The following is a 23,236-nucleotide window of genomic DNA, read 5'->3' on the forward strand; positions in this document are numbered from 1 at the left end:
TATAAAGATGTTACTGCTATAGAGACTTCTGAGCCTCAGGGTGATTTGGAATGAATCACCTGAGACACAATTCTTGACAAGCTCAGAAAGCGACAGTATGAAAGCCCTACTGTAACAGCAAGCCCTGAAGATCTTCAAAATGTAGAGTATCTTTTCCCCAAATGGTTGAACATGTTATAATATAAGCACAATCCCCTTTTACCTGAGCAAGTTGTCACATTCAAAGCCACTTCCAGGCTAAATCAAGATGTGGATTATTCTTATTCAGCTGCTCTTTCAGCCTAGACCAAAGTCACAGCAATTCCCAGCCCATCACAGTAGTGATTAGCACACACTATTCACTAAAAAGGGTATTAATATTTTAAATGACAGTTAGATTGTACACTGTTTAGTCTGTGTTTTCTGCAATGACATGATATTACATTCCTTCCATCAACCAAGCATTAGTGGAAACCTCAAATTCCAAGTATTTGTGTTTCATGTTGACATTCTATCGACTGGAATTTCTATTTAAAGACCAGCTGACGCGTCACCTCTGCAATATTATTTAATTGAGGCCTGCCCCAATGTCTTATTTTCTACTATTCAAACACAATTGGAAATTTATTTAGTACACAAAGTTATGAAAACTATTTGTGAAAAGAAAGGACCTCTAACTTCTAAGGGATCCATACGAATCTAATAACATGACAGTATGATATTATAAAATATTATATAACAGCATATACCGTAAAAAACAATGTGTAAGTCGCAGGGCACCAATTTCAGGAAAAAGCCTATAGGCCACATCAGTGTATAAGTCGCTCCCCCCTTTTTAGCAACACCTACAAATACCAAGCAAATAGACTTATACATCTCAAGACAAAAGTGCTCTTTATTCCAACAACATACATGGACATGAAGAGCCTATAAATTCAGTTCAATTAGAAGGCAGCATTCATTAAACAGTAAAATGTTGCTGTTGTGGTGTTTCCTTGTTTAATAGTGCATATAACTAAGAAAAGAAAAAAAAGACTGACAGCACAGTACAACATCTAGAGCAAAATAAATTCAACTACTGGGATTTAAAACTGATGAAAGCAGTCTCTATGTGATATACTAACTTTGAGAGCATTCATTCCGTAACTGAAAAAAACTTGAACCACAGCCACGGGTTCTGATTGGAGCAGATATTTTCAGTGCAACAACTGATGTCACTGTTTTTCTTTTCTAGGACTTTAAGTAAATTATAAAGAACTAGCTGAAGTACCCGCCATTGCCTGGTGAAATTCAACATTTCAATATTTCAAGCATGACAAATTGGGTTATGGTTTCCTGTAAGTTACCGAACTTGGGTGCCTCACAAAGCACCCGGACCCACCTGGTAGAGACTTACCCCAAAAGACTCACAGCTGTAATTGCTACCAAAGGTGGTTCTACCAAGTATTGACTCAACAGGGTGAATACTTACCTAACCAAGACATTTCATTTTTTTTTTTTTTTTTTGTTATTTCTCATTAACTGTTTCACAATAAAAATTATTATACTCTCTTCAAGGTGTTGAGTAGGTTGTGTAAATTAAAAGGAAAAAAAAAAATCTATTTAAATGCATCAAGATTTCAGGTTGTAACACAACAAACTGAAAACGTTGAAGGGGGGGTGAATACTTACTATAGGCACTGTGTGTGTGTGTGTGTGTGTATATATAAACATACATCATAACCCCAAGAGGAGGGCACCCCATCACACATATACAACAAGTTAAATTAAAGACCAATTTACTGTGTATTGTGAGTGCGTGCTGTGTTGTTCTATAAGCACGACACTAAGGGTACAATGGGAATGCCCTTTCTTAAAGCCCTGGACCAACCTCTAAATGAAAGCTGGTGTTCTTTCTCTCTGTGTTCCAGGGTTTAGGACCAGAGAGCTTTTTCAAGCCCCATCACAACTTCCCACACAATGCAAACCTTGTCTCCTGTGTATGAGTTTGAGTGTCGGTGGGTCATGTGAGTAGTTCAGATCCAATTAGACTATGGTTGCTAAGGAATCTATTTAAAAAAAAAAAAAAAAAAAAAAAAAGAAAGAAAGAAATATGTCTACAAGTGCCATAGTTTAATGTTGCTGGCACTATATAATGTACATCTGCGCTAGATTCTGGCGCCAAAGTGCTAAATGTGCACCCCGGGGTTCACAGCAGCTTGTTAAGTCACATATTAATACACTGTTTATTCAAATACAGAGTTTGGTTGGGAAAATAAACAGAATGGAGTAAGAAGGCACCAGTTCTAGAAAAAAAGTACCTATAACAAAGGACCAAGAAAATAATTAATAATAATACAAATCATGTATTTATGTTCGCTTGTGAATTTAGCAGAAGAAATTTGTGTTAATCAGTGAATAATTAATTTTTTTCAAGAAATTGAGTTTTGCTAGTTTCCGTGAAATTAATCAGTTTCTAGTTATACATAACGCTTCAATTATTTTTAAGACACAAACCAATTAAAACACTTCATCAGAAACTTCAAATTAAAAACCATTTTACAGTTATCATTCGAATGCTTCCACAACTTTCTGTAAAACAACTTTTTATAGGACCCTTTAAGAAGATCAGTTCAAAACGGAACTGTTGCTGGGCAACCACTGCTTGAATTCTAGTGACTGTTGGAAAAACAAGAAAATAACATCTTACCTGAGCCTTGGTTTGGAAAGGAAAGCCTGTCAGCCTTTAGCTGTCTTGATTGTTAGCAGACACAGGTTAAGCTGTGCTTATAAAAAAGGATACGACCAGGGACCACTGGTTTTCTGTTAACTAGCGCGAAAGACAATTCGCTCTGAAGAAATACCGCTGATGCTTTTACTACATGTTGTCCAAAGCGAAACGTAGTCATGGTGAGGTTTCAGGGCCTGAAAAAAGAGGAAATAAAAATTCAAATTTGTGTGTGGCCAGATCAATTCTTTGCCAGTGATCTCAGCTTTCTGACTGGGTTCTGAGATCCTTTGATAATTCCCCTGAATAAGAATGATGAGGTAGATCACATTAGACGAGGGGCATATACTGCAATAACTGCCAGTGTGAAGAAGTACCCTACTTTGAAAGTGACAAAATCACCATTAGCAAAAGATACAAGATAAATACTTAAAATAAAGAAAAGGGATTCTAACCAGGAGTCCCCCGCTTCAAATCCCTGCTCACTCACTGTGTGACCTTGAGCAAGTCACTTAACCTCCTTGTGCTCTGTCTTTCGGGTGAGACTTTATTGTAAGTGACTCTGCTGCGGATGCATAGTTCACAAACCCTATAGTCTCTGTAAGTCACCTTGGATAAAGGGGTCTGCTAAATAAACAAATACAAATTAAAAATAATAATAATAATATTTAACAGATTCATAACATTTATGAAATAACTAGGTTTAAACAAATAAAAAGAAAGACAATGCAAACCTGAGTATCTGTTTATCAATCATTTTTATAGCACTTTTCCTGTAGAACATCTAAAAGTGCTATACTTAGCATTAAATAAAAATTTTTGCCTATCTTAGTCCTGTCATTTCAAATTAGCCTAAAGGTGCTTGAAGTCTTAGTCAAGCAATCAATAAGACATTTGGATGCCGTTTCAAGGACATGCTTACTCAGAAATGAGAACCAGTAACTTTTCTATTCTAACTATGAGGCATTTTCCAGCTCTGATAGAGGAGTTCACTGCTTAGCGCCTGTCAAAAAAGTCAAGAGCTTCTGGTAGATGGTGTCAAAATTGACTTGTGAGGCACGTTGTCTCACTACAATGCCTGCCTATTGCAGTGATCTCTCTCCTATGTACTGCAATCTGTGAGTGTGTAAGTCTTCGCATTCACTTGATGAGCCAAGCTTTTAGTTGTCAAAAACATGAAATCAATTAAAAAAAAAAAAAAAATAAATAAATCTTTGGTGGGCTTGCATCTGCAATAATAAGGTAATCAGTTTGGCCAGGTAGGAAGTGCCATATTTTAAGGGTTTAAAAAAGGAAAGTATGCACAAATATATTATTACTACTACTACTACTACTAATAATAATAATAAATAATAATAATAATAATACACATTTCTGATTTAATAGAGATCAGGTTCAGACATAGGTCCACAATTTTCTGGTTGTGTCTCAATCACTCTTTCTGAGAAAGAACCTGAATGATTCTACAATGACATCATGAGTAACCTAACCAGTCCAGTGTGTGTTTGAGATAATTGCACATCATCACAAGCACTTTTTGAATATCACAGCAAACTCCACGTTAGTGAGATGAGCTATAGCAATCAAAGCAGTTTTTAGCTGACTTGTGAGTATTTCAGTATAAGTGTATATATTAAGTGGGCATTGAGAGAGTGTATGGTAAACAAAGGACTTACACAAGACGTGACTATACTTTTTATCACTATTGAGACTGCATAAACAAATAAACATTACATTTGTTTTCCAGGAAAATAAACCATGCACTCTCCAGCTTTACCCTCAAGTGACATGAAATAATAATGCATATAAAACTTTGAAGGCAGTTTATTATTAATATTATTATTAGGCAGTGTATACCACTATCTCATATTGAACACTCTGGGACTTACTTTGAAACAAGTACAAATACCAAGGATAATCTTCTGAGAGAAGACAATCATTAAAAAACCAACTAGCATCAAACTTTGTTGCAAGAAGCTGTAAGTTGTTTCTAACTTGTTTTAAACTGCTGCAATTATTTTAGGCCCATCTAAAACTTAGCCTCGCTCATAATGGGAAATCTGATTCTAGTCGCCCGTGTGCCTTATTCTTTTGTTGATCTGGAATTGTCAGCTGGATATCATGCAAAAAAAAATAAAAAATATGTGCTAAATATTGACATGTGTGTAACTACTCAGCTCATGCAATCACACTTTTAAGTATTACTTGACATTTACAATTTCAAAGTTGAAACTTAATTTCTAAACTTTAATTGTGTTACGAATCTAATTCAGTTCATTGATATATACTTCCAGATGCTATTATATTGCCTATTCATTGAAAAGTTAATGGCGCAATATGTACTGTTTCTGGTTCCCTATTCTAAAACAACCATTCAGTTTAATAATAGTTGCTACCAATGTTTTATTCAGTGATGTATCGCCAGCAACAAACACTTAAACATGTCATTCAAAATTAAATTATTTAAAATACCAGAAGAAACCTTCACATTTCATTACAGCAGCAGCCATGTCACAAAAACATTGCAGTTCAAATAACTAAAATGCATTTATTTGTGTGTTCTATTGGGTTTGCTTTTTAGAAAAATGAACAAAAATTGGCTTACATATTGGTATGCCAAGTCACCCCTCCCTCACACTTGCATTTACAGAACTATAATACTTTAACTAGTAGAACAATGTAAATGATAATAATGTATAGTAATCTATACATCTGCCTTGAATGGAGTGCAATAAAATCCAGGGTGTTTATATTGTACTACATAATTATTTTGCCTCTTGTGCCTCACTACAAAAACTACATCACGTCACTCGAGAAGGTACAGAGAAGGACAACTAGGCTGATTCCAGGACTTAATGACCTGAGCTATGAGGAAAGGTTACAAAAATGAAATCAGTTCAGCCAGAAAAAAAGAAGGGAAAGAGGAGACTTGACAAATCATAACTGGTATAGATAAAGTTAACCCAAGACTACTTCAAATTAAGCACAGAGAGTAGAAGGACGGCATTGCTGAGAAAAAGTAGGTTTAGAACAGAAGGTAGGAAGCCCCTTTTCAAAGAGAGAGATAAATGCATGGAATAACCCACCAGGTGATACAGTAGGCTCTAAAACAATGGGAACATTAAAAAAAAAAACTAAATTTTACTTCTAAGCTCGTTTCCCTAGTAGGGGGGGAATAGTGTGCATTCCAGGGGCAAATCGCGATGGGCTGAATGGCCTTCTCTAATTCCTAAACTCTTCTTATGTTTTTATGACTCCATTATATAATAAAAGGATCCCATTGATGAGAACATGCTACTTCTAAACACCCTGATTGCCTGGTGTCACCCCCTGCCATGACTGCGCAGTCCAGTATTCAATCAAAGAAACATCCTAACTCCACTTCGCTCTCCAGACATTGGCTAGGCATTTCTTTAACACAATGAGTTCACAAACAATAAACAAAGCCGATTCACACCCAATTTTTGAATTGGTAAAGGATTTTCAACTTTAATTGACACCTTTTTCAACCAGTGGGACCACTTAAACATTTTTTTATAGTCAAAGTATAACAAAAAACATGACAGAATTTGACCCTATACCTGTAACTTTGTTGGTCAGTATATATCTGTACAGTTTGGTATGGGTTTTTTACTCTAGTTACAAGAAACACCCAACCTCTAACTTTTATCAGTTTATCAGCTTCTGTCTCAAGATTTTTTTTCTACCAGGCAATAACCCTGGACAGAGATTCTAATGAAACATCTTGTTGTAGCTGACACTTTAAGCCCCAGGGTCAATCTTATCACCAAGAGCCATTGCATTACACCTTCAGTCCTAACCAGGTATTGATTACAAATGCATCGTTAGCCAAACTGCAACCAGTTTCTTATAAAACAAATGGGAAAACAAGTAAGAAGCCCTGTGGCTGGACACAGCAATCAATCATGTGCATTCTGTGTTCAAGTAGGAAGCGATAAGGCAGAAAAAAGGCATGATCGCAGCTACATTAGATGCATATATCTTTATTGAAGAAAAGTAAATGGATGTCAATATTATTTACAGTTATGGAGGATATAACCATTTCTCAGTAAATGTTTTGTTTTATTTGGTCAATTTGAAGTTATTAATAAGAGAATTAAACATTATTATTAATATTATTTTTAAACGGCAATGAACAATACCAGTTTATGAGTAAAGGGAACTGATCATGTTAAATACAGTAAGGTGTAATAAACTGACTCCACTGTGATTTAGCAGTTGGCTCAAACAATTTAACAACACATGTTGGATTGTATATAAATATAAATCTATAAAGAGGGACTAAAAAATAGGATTCAGAATCCATAAATAGGAAAAAAGGGTTTTTATCCTGGGTTGTTTAATAATAATAATAATAATAATAATAATAATAGCATCAGTAATAAAACAAACTTAAATGAGATGGATGCAGTAATTGTATCAATTAAATATGCAATTAAAACCAAGATTAACTGATTAAAAAAAATTTAATTCTAAGTAGTGCTAATTAAATTCATCACGATTAATTTTATTAATGTGCCTATACACCATATATATCTATATATATATATTATATTATATATATATTATATATATTATATATATATATATAATATTATGTACATAATTACAAAGTCAACATACTTATATTATGAATTTATTTAAACTAATTTTGTCAATAATTTGAAAAAATTTTATTATTTCCCAAAAGGAAGGCTTTATTAAAAGTTAAATAATATGAAATTTAATATAAAAATAAAATGTTTCCTTTATGCAACATTTGGTATTCTAGGGTTATATATCAAATGACTGGACATGGTTGATGAGGTAGTGCCATCTCTGGGTTAAAAAAATGAACACCTGTTTATTTAAAATGCTATAAGATATGAGATATTGCTGTATTGCACTGCATGATTAGTTTGGATAGACTGTAACTGCATAACATCTGCACATACACTTCTGAACTACAGCAAACCTGCCTTGATTTTTATATGCATAAAAGCCAGTCACTGGTAAAGCACACTAACTGTTCTCAATACTTTGCCTTTACTGCGTTAACATTCAAAAACATGAAAAGCTTTTATTCATCTTTGACCCCTGGTTAACTATGATTGCAACACACAGTACTGTGATGGATCAATATGTTGTTTAAAAAGACAACCGCTTTCAAAAATATATAATAGGAGGTACTTCCAATGGAACGCTTGTGACATATTTTGAAAGAAAACTGGGATTTTCTTTGCATCAGGTGTCATGCCTGTTAGAGGCCACAGCGCAACAATAATTTTGTCTGTTTTTTTTGTAGTTTCTACTATTAAAATGTAATCCAGTTGTTTTAATCTTTCTTACAGTAGAATTGCAATTTCTAGACTCGCCATGGCAGTAAAGGGGCCAACATCGATAGATCTTGAAATGAAAATCCTGCTTCCGAAAAGCCTTCATGTTCTCAGAATGACCTTGCAAGTTGTGAATTTAACAGGAAACATATGATTTCTTTACATGACCATATGGCTTTACTCATTTTTTTTTTTTTTTTAATTATGGCATTATCCATGCTGAACAGTCACATAAAAAAGCAAAAAAAAAAAAAGTAGTGATGAATTAATGGAAGTCAAAGCTGATAATTTTATCTGTATGAAACATAAATAACTATATAGGCAAATTGTTTTACTAACTGTAAGTGGGAGAGCTGGGGAGAGGCCAATTATGTGTGGTAATGCTTAAATAACAGTTCATATAAAGTGAAAAGGGAGGCCCTGCCGGTCTGGATCCATTAATCATAATCCTGCTTACAGTGCCTCAGAAGTTTAACTGTTTTTTTGTTGTTGTTTTACAATGCTACCTAATACAGCTAGCGATCTTAGAAATGATGTGCAAACAATAACTGGTATAAGCATTTCATGTCACGTTATACTCACTGTATTATTTGAAATTCTCAATCACAATAAACAGAGTGACAACTTTTTTTTTTTTTTGTGCAGAATAAGGATCAGAAAGAGTAAGCTCTAAAACAGCAAGACAAAGACAGATGATTCAGTTACAGGTTACTTCACTAACTCTATAAATTAACTAGAAGCCCTACATTATAGGCATACATTATTCTAACTCCCTGTATGAGAATTCATTTCAAAAGGTATATCTGGTTTTGTTAGGAAATAGTTCCAGATTTAACATTCATGTTCCAGGGGAGCAACAGATTTTTAAATGGTCAAATAAATCTGTAGTTTAAGTGATTAAGCACCCTGGTTACACCCAGCCTGAAAAATGACGCCCAATGCAGGACTCTCCCGTACAGATATAGGGAAAAGCATTTTCCTATTTCTATCACTGGTGTAACTTTAGATAAGTACTGCCTCCGTGCTAGAAAACGTTTATACAGTGTACTGAACAGAGCAAAAACACCCTCCCTCTAAATTTTAATCTCGCTCAATGTTAGTTTTATATCCCTGCAGTCATAAAAGTATTTAGCTAGGACTTTGGAGTTTCAATGATTGGTAGATGGCAACAGCTTTTTAGCCCTTAATAACTGGGTGGTATTCTCACTCAACAGGGGGGTATGAACAGTAGGTACAGTGCTTTAATACAGAATTGTAATACAATGGAAAACAAGCTAACCATTTGTGTTTTATTTCCATAATAGTAGATGGGTATTGATCAATCACTTAAGACTTTATTAGGCTCCACTCTAGTTTTCTTCCAAGGAAAATATAGCAAGCTTTTGTTGCTAATCTCTCACACAAATAAAACATGTTTTACTGATTGTTAAAGTAATCATTCTGTCTGAGCAATAGGAATCAAAAGGCATACGCTTTATTCTGTACTATGGAGAAGCTCCGGCTTTACCTCATGGCATGAAACAGCCCCTTTGTCCGCTTGCTTCTGATGGTTACAGATGTACAAAGAGCAATCTCTCTGATAAATGGAAAAGTGAAAAGAGATGCTTTAAGAAAATGGAAGTGTATTCCAGGGGGGATATGCCATACAGGGGCTCCTACTGCTACTCTTTTTCATTCCAAAGGTTTTGGAAGTCAATCCACACATGTTATTTAGGACAAGCCAGAGTAAACACATTACAGAACCTTCCCTTCCACGACATTCAGAGACGCGTTGGCTGCTTCAATTATAACCCCAAGCAGTTTAAGTGATATCTCTTGTGCCATAATCTAAATTGCTTTTCACAGCACAAAACAACACGGCAGAACCACGTGATGTGCTGAAAGGAAGAGCTAGCTTTCATATCTTGCTTGCACAGTAGTGTACATGTTATTTTGATTCCTGAGATATGATCTGCATTGCATATGTGGACACATGGCACAACAGCAAACCATTGTATTTACACAAGTCAGGTAAACATACATACATATTTTGACTAGTCTTTCACTGAGAAAGAAACTTCAATAATATAGAACACTGAGATGTCAATCAGCTAATTTCACAAACCCTGATTAGCACTCACTTTGGACTACCTTACCTTACCCTAGCTTACTTAAAGTCGTCCAAGTTTAGTGATAACTGGGATCTGTGAAACCAGCCATAAGTGTTATATAAGCTATAATGTACTTGTGGGAGGAAGAAAATTAAATCTAGGTTGAAGGTACTTTTAGATTTGGCATTACAAGCTTGTAATGTCACTGCAAATTTAGCAACAGTCAATTCTAACCTGTAAAAGTGCAGTAACAAATTTATAATTAAGTAGCATGCTGGGTTAATGCAAGTGCTTAAAGCATTAATTATGCATTTTTGTTTGCTTAGGATGGTAAAATTAAATGGAGTGTAGTAGAAAACATTTAAGTTTCAAGTGTATGGTGATCTGATATTAAAGGGCCTAATTCTAGATCAGTGAGGCCTTTACCATTTCTTACTGAACACTGGCATTATGAACTGGATTAAGATGAAGTCACTCATACTACCCAAAAATATAATATCAAAGTCGTATGTAAAGAAAATACAGGAGGTGTATTTACACATATAGCATGCCAAGTAATGATCTAATGCATTTTCAATTCTTCCACCAAAAATACAGCACACACAGTTGAATTAAAAACACAATGTATCCAGGGTAGCCAGGGTTAATTCACCAGCAAATACAATAAGGACAATAACTCAATGTTTTACTGATAATAAATGGCAGTTAATCTCTTGTTACTGGATTATTTATTTATTTAAATACAATCCTTTATTCACAGTCTCCACTAGAACATCTTTTTTTAATATAAAAAATCAATAGCCATTAAGAAAGAATAAAGTAAACCTTAAATAAGTCCATTTCAAGTGTTTTACAACTATAGTTCCAATCATTTCTCAGGTTGAAACAACTGCATTATCCTGCAATCCATTTTAATTCAATAGCATTTTATATTGTCTAGGAGCAGACAGATAATTTAAAGTGTGAAAGAGTATCCCAAAAAAAAAACAAAGGAATAAAAATAATCACTATCCCAAGTTTTTTTTTGTATGTTGTCACTATCTTTATTGCCTTAGAAAGACTACAAGCCCAGTTAAATGAACACCTACATTCTTTTGGGAAACAGTATAATAAAAAAGGCCAAACCGACGTTTAAAAAAATCCACTGATGCCTATAATATAAAGTATGGTCAAGGTTTCAGTACATTAGACAAGGTATTATGTTTCAAAGCAACCACACTATTGGATTTTTATTTTAAATAATATGAATTTTGTACATGTTTAAATTCCTTCAGTCTAAGTACCCATTTCTAAAGGTGATTCTTTAATTACAAAGGCTACTATATAATAATGATGCGCGCACACACACACACACACACACACACACACACACACACATATATTACTTTTTTATTGGGTAAAATGCATCGGTAATGCATCATGTTTTTAGTGGCATGTCCAATTGCAAACAAAAACCCATTAGAAAAAATGAACATACTGGGTCAGTTACCCACTGCTACATATGCAAGGCATCACATTATCATGCAGGTTTTAGGGATTACGCTAATGGAACACTGTAAACAATAACACACAAATAACTGTGTGCCTTTTAGTCTGAAAGCCCTTTCATAATACCATTAATATGTGCTGTATCTTCCATACACCATTGCGAAAATGAATAATAAAGGATGTTGTTGATGAAATACACATACAGTGGAGATTTTTTTTAACAAGGCATTCATATCTTTGACACCTCTAGCTGACACAACTGCCACTAATGGTGCTTTTCTTCCACATTAAAAATGTAAAAAGACAAGGTTTTGTTCAAAATAAGAAAACACTAATAACTCTAAATAATGTAAATGCCAGGGCCTTCAATTTACTTTTCTGCAAAGTTAATGTTGTGAGCCTCATTGATGCCATGTAGACTATAGGATGTGTTCCTAGTGGTTAGTCTTCAGTCCCCTCTTGTAATCTTCAGATAAAAGAAGTGTGAACATAAATACAAGGAGCTTTTCATGCAAATGTGTAGGCAGTGTCAGGAGTGCTCGATATGGAGCTGTTATCATGCCATTGGATGAAATTAACTATTATCAGTAGTTTACTGAAACATACAAGCAACGACTTTTCTTGGCAATGGCCCAGCACAAAAACACAGTCCAGCCTGTCTTTAGACAGTTATTAGCAGGTGCTATGCATCAGTCATTTACAGTGGTTAAGATGCTTCACGAGGAACCACATGGTTGCTGGTTCACATCCAGCCTCCAATGGTTGCATTGAGTCAAAGGCAAATTTATAAATATGTTTATTCTTCCTAAACAATGTTACAAAGTAGCCTCATCTGAAAACATGCAGTTGTATTTTAATGCTTTCCTCATAATTGTAGGTCTTCTGCTTGTATAATTAATCATTACAAATCTGTTAATATTGGACTCAATATTGGACTTCAACTCCAAAATAAATTATAATATATTTCACCATAATATCTATTTGATGAATATATTAAATACGTTCAACCTGGAAAGATAATATTATCACACTTGTCTTTTAAAGATCATTTGGTTCACTCGTCCTGACTGATTGTTTCAGAGGTCACTTTTTTGGACTGATTTACTTGGCAGTTCTGATGCCATGAAAAAGAAAAAAGAAAAAGTGTTAAAGTTATAAAACAAGAATTCTGAAAGCACCTCAAGTATACATACTTGAGTAGTCAGTTCTTCAAGACAATCTACAAACTTTTTGTAAACCCAGTTTAAGAAAGCTGAATGACAATCAAGCAAGGCCAATCTGGAACACTGAGAGAAACACTTAAATATACCCTCCTATATTTAATATTAATTGGATCATTTGAATTTTGAGGGAGAATTTCTCTCCCTAAAAGAAAACTAAATTCAAACCTATTGGTTCAAACCCTTATTTTTATTTTTTCACATACACCAAGCCAATGATCCATATGATCAAACTGTTCATTTAATTAATTTCTTTAACAACAGTCAAAAATGGTTTGACCATTTTCCTCTCAGCAAAGATTCTCTCAACAGAAAGTATGCTGATATACCGTAAAAAAAAAAAAAAAAAAAAAAAAAAAACTTCCACATCTAATTACAACTTAAATTATCATCTTAAACATGCAGTGTCAGCATAAAGTACTGGCTCTTGAATTTCATTAACAGCAGAAACAACATTAAATGAGACAAGTAACCAGAGAAAAGGGCAACAGAATTAGCTCAAGAAGATTAAATTGTTGGTCAAATAAACATATCCACACTCCAGGAGGCCTCAGAGGGTTTTCTGTAAGGCCACTGATTATTTTGTCATTGTAACCTTTAAACTGTAATTGAAGATGTGTGGCTACAACAAATTTCCATTTGCACTGAATTCTTAGAATTCCTGATCTTCACACAATACTTCCTAAAATTCATGACTCTAGGTACACATCTGTCAAACTGTTCAACACCAGATCAGAAGAATGCAATGCTTTACAATGGTATAATAAGACTGGAATAGTTCTTTCCTGTAATCATGCATTAATGAGCATTTTTGTAGAGGCATGAAAGTTACCTTAACTAATGTATAATTCCTGTTGTTTTGATTCACTTTTTTTCATGTTCTGTTATAAATAAGTAACCCACCCTAATATAGTCCTCAGAGTCATGTCTAACCTTCAAGAGCATCTGACTCACCACAGTTTACATATATAATGAGAAGTCTTATGATATAATTTCCTCTTGATAACCTGTAATACGTTTTAATAATGTTAGTCCACTTTACTGAAAGTACATAAATAATACATATTTAAGTTATCTGTGTCCAACAAGTAAGTATTAAAATCCAAATTTAAGCTAAATCCTTTCTGGTATGAAAATACCCACCTGAACAAAATTGACACATGATTAATCTCCTGTCACCCTGCATAAAGACATTTTGCTTCATAAAGTCAAATGAAACATGCTGAATAATGTTACAGTTACATATTGAATTACATACTGCTAATTTCATTTCGAAATCTAACATGAAATACTATACTACTTTTATGGCTTCCAGAAGATTTCTTTGATTACATGATGTTAACTAAAATATCTAAATTATGTTTATAGCTTATTTTTTTTTATTATGTCTCAATCCTAAAACTCTAGGTGATGCAAAACTTATGGCCATAGCTCTCTTCTCAATATTGTTCCTTGCAATTCACAAACAAGCATTATCAACTGAAGATTATTTCTTTTGATTCCATATTCCATATATGATTAGAAGTTCAGCTTTAAAGAAAAAATGACAGTCCCTTTAAAATGGGGCCTAGCTTATATATATATTTTTCCTCCGTAACTTTTTTTTTTCAACTTCCAATTTCCCTTTAAAGGACTTGGATGAAAAAGACAAATAAAGACTGTTAAAAATAACTTTCCAAACTAACACAGTCTGCTTAATAAACTACAGGTATATAAATTCCCAGTGTACTATGATAATATTAACTATTAAACAGAACACAACTAAGAAAAGATTCTTGTTAAAGTCCCACATCAGAGCAGTTGTTAGGTTGTTCCTGATTGATCGTGTTAGGTCTCTGAAGAGTTTTGAAGAACAGGAGAGGAATTATCTTTCAAAAACTTTGCCATCTAAGTTAGTATAAAATAGGCTGGAACAATTGAATCTCTGAAGATTGCTTACCAGCTCTCTCAATTCTCCTGAAAGAATGTTCGTTATATATAAATCAAAAATTGTGTTTTGAAAAAAGAGGTCCTTATTCCCACTATGAATGCCAGCCAGGATAGAATCCAGGCTCTCAACAGCACAGAGTCACAATGTGCATTATGCAGAAATGCAAATCCATGCAGCCTTGCTGCTATTGGTTTCCTTTCTTTTAATTTGGGTTGTGTCATTTAGATGATGAGGAAAATGAATCCCAGGTATTATTTCATAGATGTATTCCTCCCTAGCAATATCTGCTGCATTCTTGGGCTGTGTTTCATAGAGATAAATGCAAAGGAAAATGATTAACGACCCTTGACATTGGAATATAAAATATCCTTCATACAAGTCTAATGCTCCAACCACCTTTTGTATTTCAATGCCAAAACTGGAATTAGAATTGCAAAATAACATAAAGATACAAGGAAATTAGACTGAAAAGTGGTTTTCATTGTTATACCAAAAAGGGGAAAAAATGAAATATGTACAATGCAGCACTGTTATAATAGGTTTGTATTATGCTATCTAGTGCCTCTCTCTTAAGTGGCTCCCTTTACTAGATGGATAATTAATAAATGTACTTCAAACCAAGCTTTCACTTCGGAATAACATGTAATATATGCACCAATATCCCATTATCGCTTTAGCTTGGATGTTTTTTTTATTAAAATGTGATTGCTTGTGTAATAATATTGTTTGAAGAGAACAATCTAAGTATTTGGAAACTGGATTTTGTTTGATGCTAGAAAAAAAAGCTTTACTAGTGATTAAGGTACACGAAAAGGTATATAAGACAAACAGGGTAAAATAATCATTTAATAAATGAAGCAAACCACATGTCAGACATTTGTTGTTATCTACAAAGCACCACACTGTAAAAATAACAATTAATGATCAAATATTATATTTGAAAGTTACACCACCATGAAGCAAATGTAAATTATTAGGCTACATACAAAGAAGATATTAACAGATGAAAGTTTATACAGTACATCCAACGTAAGTAAACTAAACTAGTATTCAAATTGCATTTACAAACTACGACCATTAAATGAAGGTATAATTTCTGTTGACTGAGCACTCACAACGGCAAAGACAATACCAAGTCGTAAACCTCATTTATACATCTCTGTAACATAAATGAAATGTGCACCTATCACAAAAAGATAGGTCACAGATATTTTTGCACAACAGATGTTATAAAAAAAAAAAAAAACTATATGTATTTGTTTTTAAAATGTACATGGTACTGTAGTTACTCTAAAACATGTTGTTTTGTTTATATCCACCGTTCCTCATTTTACATTCAGCCCATACTGTATAGAAAACTCTAAATTTTATCAGGAAGCCTAGTTATATAACATTGTTTTGTCTTTTCATTTTACCAGTAAAGGATAATTTGAAACACTGAAGCTGCACAGTATTTAAAAAATAATTCAGGGAGACACTAAATCAAGTCCCTCTAAAGTCCCTTTGCTTTGCCGTTCTTAAGACCCTGAAAACACTCTTTGTACTGAAAGGTTTTCAATCTCAGGTACCCTTGTTATGTATGTATCTGTATGATTCTCAGAGCAGGGGGGTAGAATGCATTCTCTCTGAGATTTTACAGTGGGTCAATCACTTTTGAGTTGATGTCATTATCATGACAGAATAGGAATACAAAAAAATTTAAATAAAGGAAACAAGAGTAATTTTTATAATCCTGACCATTCTCACAAGGTCATTCCAAGCCCTGGTCTGAAATTATGATGTGGTTTAGATCTGTCAATCTTAATGGGAACATTGAATGTTCAGAAATAGTTGTTCCAAATGAGCTGCCTAGTAAATAATATATCAGATAATGGAAAGAACCCAATTATAAATCAGGATTTAAACCTATACCATCTACAGCGAGAATGTGTTATAGTACAACTGAAGAGAGGAGTCATACAAAGACCTTTAACACAGCTCCCTGAAGTAGAGTAAAAAAGATCAGCTCCAGCAAAGCACCTTTCCATACAAGTGTGCTGCTTCTGTGAATTAAATATTTCCAATTTGCATGCAAATGGCCTGACTTTTTCGTTTCCAGGGATCAATGGGATGTCGACTCCGTTGCTATGCTGGTCTTTGCAGTAATGAATGGAGACTCTCTATTGGTTGGTGCCCATTGTCAAATTATGGTATGAACTGTGTTGAAGGATTTTTGGAACAAAAGCGTTTTGACGCTTATTTTTTACACTGGTGTAACCATTTTTCTGAAGTACTATTTATTCAGGCAGAGCTGGATCCCTCACTGCATCCCTGCTAAAACTCGTCTGTAAAGTGTACCGTAACTTCTTTGCCCACTCTGACTTCCTGAGTCATCAAAACAGGAGTAAGTATTTTGGAGCCACATACGAATGCACTGCTGAGCCATGTTACATGTATAAACTGTTATTACAGGGAGAGTATTTTGCTGTGGCAGACAGGCAGTGGCAAGACAACACCTGGTGATACTGTAGTTACAGAATATACCAGAATTACCACATTTTTGATGTATGTTAAAAGAACAAGCCGCACCTTATTAATACAGAAAAATGCCTAACCTTCCATGAAATAGATCCAGTGGTTAAACCCAGATACAGGTACTGCAAAGAGGATATCTTGTGGGATTGAAGTTTTATACCTAATACGCCAGCTGGCTGTCAATAACAGAATCCCTGTCCAAATACAGTATAATCCTATACACAAGTTACTAGCCAACAAACTGATAAACTGTGCAACCATGGCAACCACTTTGCTGTTTGGATACCAGATAATCTGTGGTATGCTTTACCATCTCTATGAGGATACACAGTACACTTCAACATGCCTTTAAAAAGCAACAAAATTAGCATAATTGGCCGAAATACAATATATCCATTCAAAAACTAAATACTGGAGAGGATTTATTTTTTACAAAAAGAAAAAATAAATACTGTCAAGCAGTCATAGGTAAGGAGATTGTTTCAGAGGAACAAAACAATACACTGCAAATGTGAAGGGAGTTGTTTCTTGTTTAGTTTCTCATTTTGTTATAAATAGTTAATTTACAGTAATAAATGTATAAAGTAATATATGAAGGCATAAAAAAAGATCATCTTTTAAAAGTACCTTTAAACAAACGTAACCCCTTTTCAATTTTATGATTGGTTTGAAATTGACAGGTAACCTGCTGTTTGCTGAATATGTGAATAGGGCCTTTTTTTAAATTAGTTTATAAATAGACTACCATTAACTAAAATGAACACAATGTGTTAATGCCAATTTACTACTGTATACATGGCCATTCTTATGACAGCTCATCCACTCTTGCAGTGGCTTCAAATAGTTAAACAGGGATAGGGGAAAGCTATCCCAAAATGCCCACACTACAGTTTACACTTGGAAACATTTTAGCACAGTATATTATGAAGAGAAAGGTAGAAATGCAAGGTCACAATGAGGATAAATCATTGTTAAATAGATTCTTACAAGAAATAATTATCATGGAAAAATCTCCTAAGCAAAAAAAATTCATAGGGTGCAAACTTTCTTTTAAAATGCTACTATTATAGCCAATTAACTAAAGTATTTGGTGGTCTAACCAAGTAGAAAACAATGTACTAAGCTAAAGGTGAAACTGACTTTGCAATTATGATGGAAACTCCGGTGCTGAACAGAACTACAAAATAACGTGAATGCACAGTATGTCAGGCACCTCAGCTGAGTATTTACATTTGCACGGCTTCCTATGAGAAAGTCACTAATGAAACAAAGAGTACATAGTCTGGGATAACTAACATTAACTCAATTGTTATTGAGAAAATCTAAAACCCTGATCACAGAACAAGCTACAGATATGTTCCAAGCACCCATTTTTCCCCATGATGTATGGTAAAAACAAACATAACATTATTGAAGTTCACACTGAACTGCATTTTTACACTAAATGAACCTCCTCTAAATACACAGAATAAGTATGTGTTTGAGATTTGTGATGGTTGATCCAACTTATATAAAACCACTATAGTTTAAATATTTTCTAATACCAAGGCATGGATTTCTTGAATTGTTGCCAATTCAAATTAATGGGAACTGACAGCTTAGTTTCCTTAATGATTGAATCAACTAATTAAAAAGCTGAAGTCTTCGTTCATTGACTTTCAAGTACATCATCTGCTCGTAGTAGATGCACTAATCATCAGAGCAACCTTCATTGTTCTACAGATTCTGAGAATAGAACTGCCTGCCTCAGACACACCCCTGCATTATTATACCTGGGCCTAGCAAAGCCTAGTTCTGTCCAAGCAGTCAATTAACGAAATGTTCCCTTTTAGTTAATGTCTTCCTTCACCGTTAGTAACTCATTAAATACAAATACTGCTGACGTGCATTCATTTAAAAAATCTGTAAGCTGTGGGCACTTAAAGTCCACCTGCCACTGAAAAAAAAAAAAAAAAAACATTTTATATTATTAGCTTTTGTGATGTTGGTGATGATTTCTTTTTAATAAAAATTACTCACATTTGCTCTAGTAATAAACTTTTTTTTCTCAGTAACTGTCACAATCAAGCCCACAAAGGCTTGAACACTAAACAACTCATTAACTATCATGGCAGTTATAAGCAGAAGGATCTTGCTATGAGTCATAACACAGGGAATACTATGTACAATGCACTCTGACAATTTGATTTTATCTACATTTAATTGGGGAAAATATGAGTTATAAGAACACAAAGGGTTTTATTATCCATGTATTAACATAAATCAGTCATATTTTCTAAGCAAAACTAACATGTTGACAGGTGGTGGTGTGCTTTTTACAGCGGAGGTAAGGACCTTGTGCTATGCTTGGCTTGCACCTGAGGAAAATCATGCAACATCCCTGAGCAAATTGAGCCATTGCAATTTAATGAACCACTTTCCATAGTAACTCAGCCAGCTTAAAATAATACAAATGCAACATGTATTTCATATTTGGAGTGAATGTTAGTATGGTAAAATTAGCTTAAAACAGCAATTTCTTATCATGGTAAATATCCTGTATCTGGAAGCATTTAAAACAATATATATATATATATATATATATATATAATATATATATATATATATATATATATATATATATATATATATACACACACACACACACACACACACACACAAAGTGACTTGCAAAAGTATTCAGACCCCTGACCAATTCTCTCATATTACTGAATTACAAATGGTACATTGAAATTTCGTTCTGTTTGATATTTTATTTTTAAAACACTGAAACTCAAAATCAATTATTGTAAGGTGACACTGGTTTTATGTTGGGAAATATTTTTAAGAAAAATAAAAAACTGAAATATCTTGCTTGCATAAGTATTCAACCCCCACACATTAATATTTGGTAGAGCCACCTTTCGCTGCAATAACAGCTTTAAGTCTTTTGGGGTAAGTATGTACCAGCTTTGCACACAGTGTCGGAGTGATTTTGGCCCATTCTTCTTGGCAGATTTGCTCCAGGTTGTTCAGGTTGGTTGGACGACGCTTGTGGTCCACAATTTTCAAATAGTGCCACAGATTCTCAATGGGATTGAGATCAGGACTTTGACTGGGCCACTGTAGGACATTCACCTTTTTGTTCTTGAGCCACTCCAATGTTGCTTTGGCCTTGTGCTTGGGATCATTGTCCTGCTGAAAGGTGAATTTCCTCCCAAGCTTCAGTTTTTTAGCAGACTGAAGCAGATTCTCTTGCAGTATTTTCCTGTATTTTGCTCCATCCATTCTTCCTTCAATTGTAACAAGATGCCCAGTCCCTGCTGATGAGAAGCATCCCCACAGCATGATGCTGCCACCACCATACTTCACTGTAGGGATGGTGTGTCTTGAGGCATGGGCAGTGTTAGGTTTGCGCCACACATAGCGCTTTGAGTTTTGGCCAAAAAGCTCTATCTTGGTCTCATCTGACCACAAAACCTTTTCCCACATCGCAGCTGGGTCACTCTCATGCTTTCTGGCAAACTCCAGACGTGCTTTCAGATGGTACTTTTTGAGTAACGGCTTCTTTCTTGCCACCCTCCCATACAGGCCAGTGTTATGCAGAGCTCTTGATATGGTTGACTGGTGCACCATTACTCCACTCCCAGCCACTGAACTCTGTAGCTCCTTCAAAGTGATTGTTGGCTTCTCTGTGGCTTCTCTCACAAGTCTCCTTGTTTGAGCGCTGAGTTTTGAGGGACGGCCTTTTCTTGGCAGTGCCTGGGTGGTGTGATGCAGCTTCCACTTCCTGATTATTGATCCAACTGTGCTCACTGGGATATCCAAACACTTGGAAATTATTTTGTACCCTTTCCCTAATCTATGCATTTGTATTACTTTATCTCTAACTTCTGTAGAATGCTCTTTGGTCTTCATTTTCCTTCAGATTCACAGCCTTACCAATGATCCTTCAACAGTGGGGTTTTTATCTAGAAAATGTGACAGCAACTTTAATGGTTCACAGGTGGAGGTCAATGGTAAGGTAATTGTGTCCTTGTTAGGGCAATTCCTTTCATTGGTGCAAACTGGGAGCTTCCACAGCACAGGGGTTGAATAGTTATGCAAGCAAGATATTTCAGTTTTTTATTTTTCTTAAAAATATTTCCCAACATAAAAACAATGTCACCTTACAATAATTGATTCTGAGTTTCAGTGTTTAAAAATAAAATATCAAAAAGAACGATATTTCAATGTACCATTTGTAATTCGGTAATATGAGAGAATTGGTCAGGGGTCTGAATACTTTTGCAAGGCACTGTATATATCAAAGAAACTACAAAATGACATCACAACCAGAAGCCATATTAATAGTACAATATTTCAAGATTTTGAAATATCACATTTTTCAATTGTTGTCTGTTTTTCGTTACGTATATGGAAAATTACAAAGTGGTATCTAATTCAATATGTTAACATACCATTACTCAGTAGGTTTCATTCGACGTTATGAGGCAAAATGTGTTAATTCTGAAGGGTGATGCAAAACTTTTGTCCATAGCTGTAGTTTGAAGATTAACTCTGCAAAGCCTAATTAATATCAATAAAATTTTCCTGATGATGGAACAGAGCCTATGTCAGTGTATGTCTGCATACTGTATATGAAGTAGTCTTGAGGTCAGATGCTTTTGCGCTCCCTCAAGCAGACAGCTGCATAAGATGCAATTGATGTCAAAGTATTTTCTGTAGCAGGTGTGGCAGGGCGATTGCCCTGCACAATGGAAAATTAGTGTTGGTGTGATCTATATGTGGGAATGGGTTTATTTTGTGTCGTTCTGGGAGTTGATTTGTTTGATTGAATTATTGTTTACAGACGGGCGCTCGATTGAGACTCGCTGCCTGATATGCTTGGTTGAGGGGAATGGCAGCAAGTGATTGGCTGTGCTGGTCCTCAATCAGCAGGTGGGCGGGTCTTGGCCGAGTGTCCGTCAGGTTAAAAACATCTGCGGGAGATAGCTCGGGGCTGCTGCAAGGCCTGCCGTCTTCACGGCACCTTTGATTTATAGTTTGTTGTACTGTGTTTTATTTTGCACAGCTTGATGTACTAGTCCTCTGTGCATTACCACTGCTGGTAACACCACATGACCACCTTTATTTTACTTTCGTTTGTTATTTGTTTTGAATAAAACCTGCGCGCCTGTGCCGGCATTTCAACATCAACACCAAGTCTGTCTCTCTGTATGCTTGAATAGCGGCTACCCACACACGTGACACGAGGAAGACCCTGTCACACAGGCCACTCAAACATGTGTTTTTGACAGCTTTCAGATTCCTCACTCATGGGGGTCAGTAGTTCTGAATCACAATACATAACACACACGTAAGGGTTCACAAAAATAAACATACTTTAAATTAAATACGAATACACAACAGTTAACACCTTTTCACAGGCATCTTATCTTTGAGATACCTCCCATATGTTCCGTCCACCCACTCAACCAACTCTCTCCACTATACTTGTCTCTTTAAAATCAAGGATCTTCTAGAAAGTGAGACATTCTTAACCTGGTATTCTCTACAACTACAGTTATGCAATATACAACAATACATTTTATAATATGGTCTATAAATCAATGACACTGAAGAGTATATTCGAAGAAGACAGACCCCATTCTCTCAGAGAGCCACACCAAAAAACAGTAACCTTGTCTCACTATACATTCTAGAAGGGCATCATAAACAGGATGACCGATTTCGCATGCTTGCTCAGTTTAAGATCTGAAACTGGTTAACCACATGAGGATTAAAAATAAAAAGTTAAGTCCCAAACTGATAAAAAAAAAAAAAAAAAAAAAAAAACACTGCCTTGAGTAAGACATCAATTTTTGTTTTGATTTCTAACAGAGACCTAAAGGATCTATATATGCCTTTATCCCATTCATCTTTTGATTTTTTCAGCAAAAATATAGAAAGCTGGAACAACTCTGTTATCTTCTTTTTGTCTTTAGCTGGAA

At 34.8% G+C, this 23,236-nt stretch overlaps 1 protein-coding gene across 5 annotated transcripts in view; it reads right to left on the reverse strand.

Annotated features, from left to right (window-relative positions):
* The window catches only part of LOC121298480 (bis(5'-adenosyl)-triphosphatase-like), a 220,925-nt gene that overhangs the window by 143,572 nt on the left and 54,117 nt on the right, over nucleotides 1-23,236 (reverse strand). For all 5 annotated transcript variants that reach the window (XM_041225610.1, XM_041225611.1, XM_041225607.1 and 2 more), the window contains one exon: nucleotides 2,762-2,883. In XM_041225610.1, coding sequence (XP_041081544.1) covers nucleotides 2,762-2,867 — 106 coding nt within the window. In that variant the 5' untranslated portion in view covers nucleotides 2,868-2,883. The remainder of the gene's footprint in view (nucleotides 1-2,761; nucleotides 2,884-23,236) is intronic.

This window comes from Polyodon spathula, chromosome 23 (assembly GCF_017654505.1).
Source record: "Polyodon spathula isolate WHYD16114869_AA chromosome 23, ASM1765450v1, whole genome shotgun sequence".
Classification (NCBI taxonomy): domain Eukaryota; kingdom Metazoa; phylum Chordata; class Actinopteri; order Acipenseriformes; family Polyodontidae; genus Polyodon; species Polyodon spathula.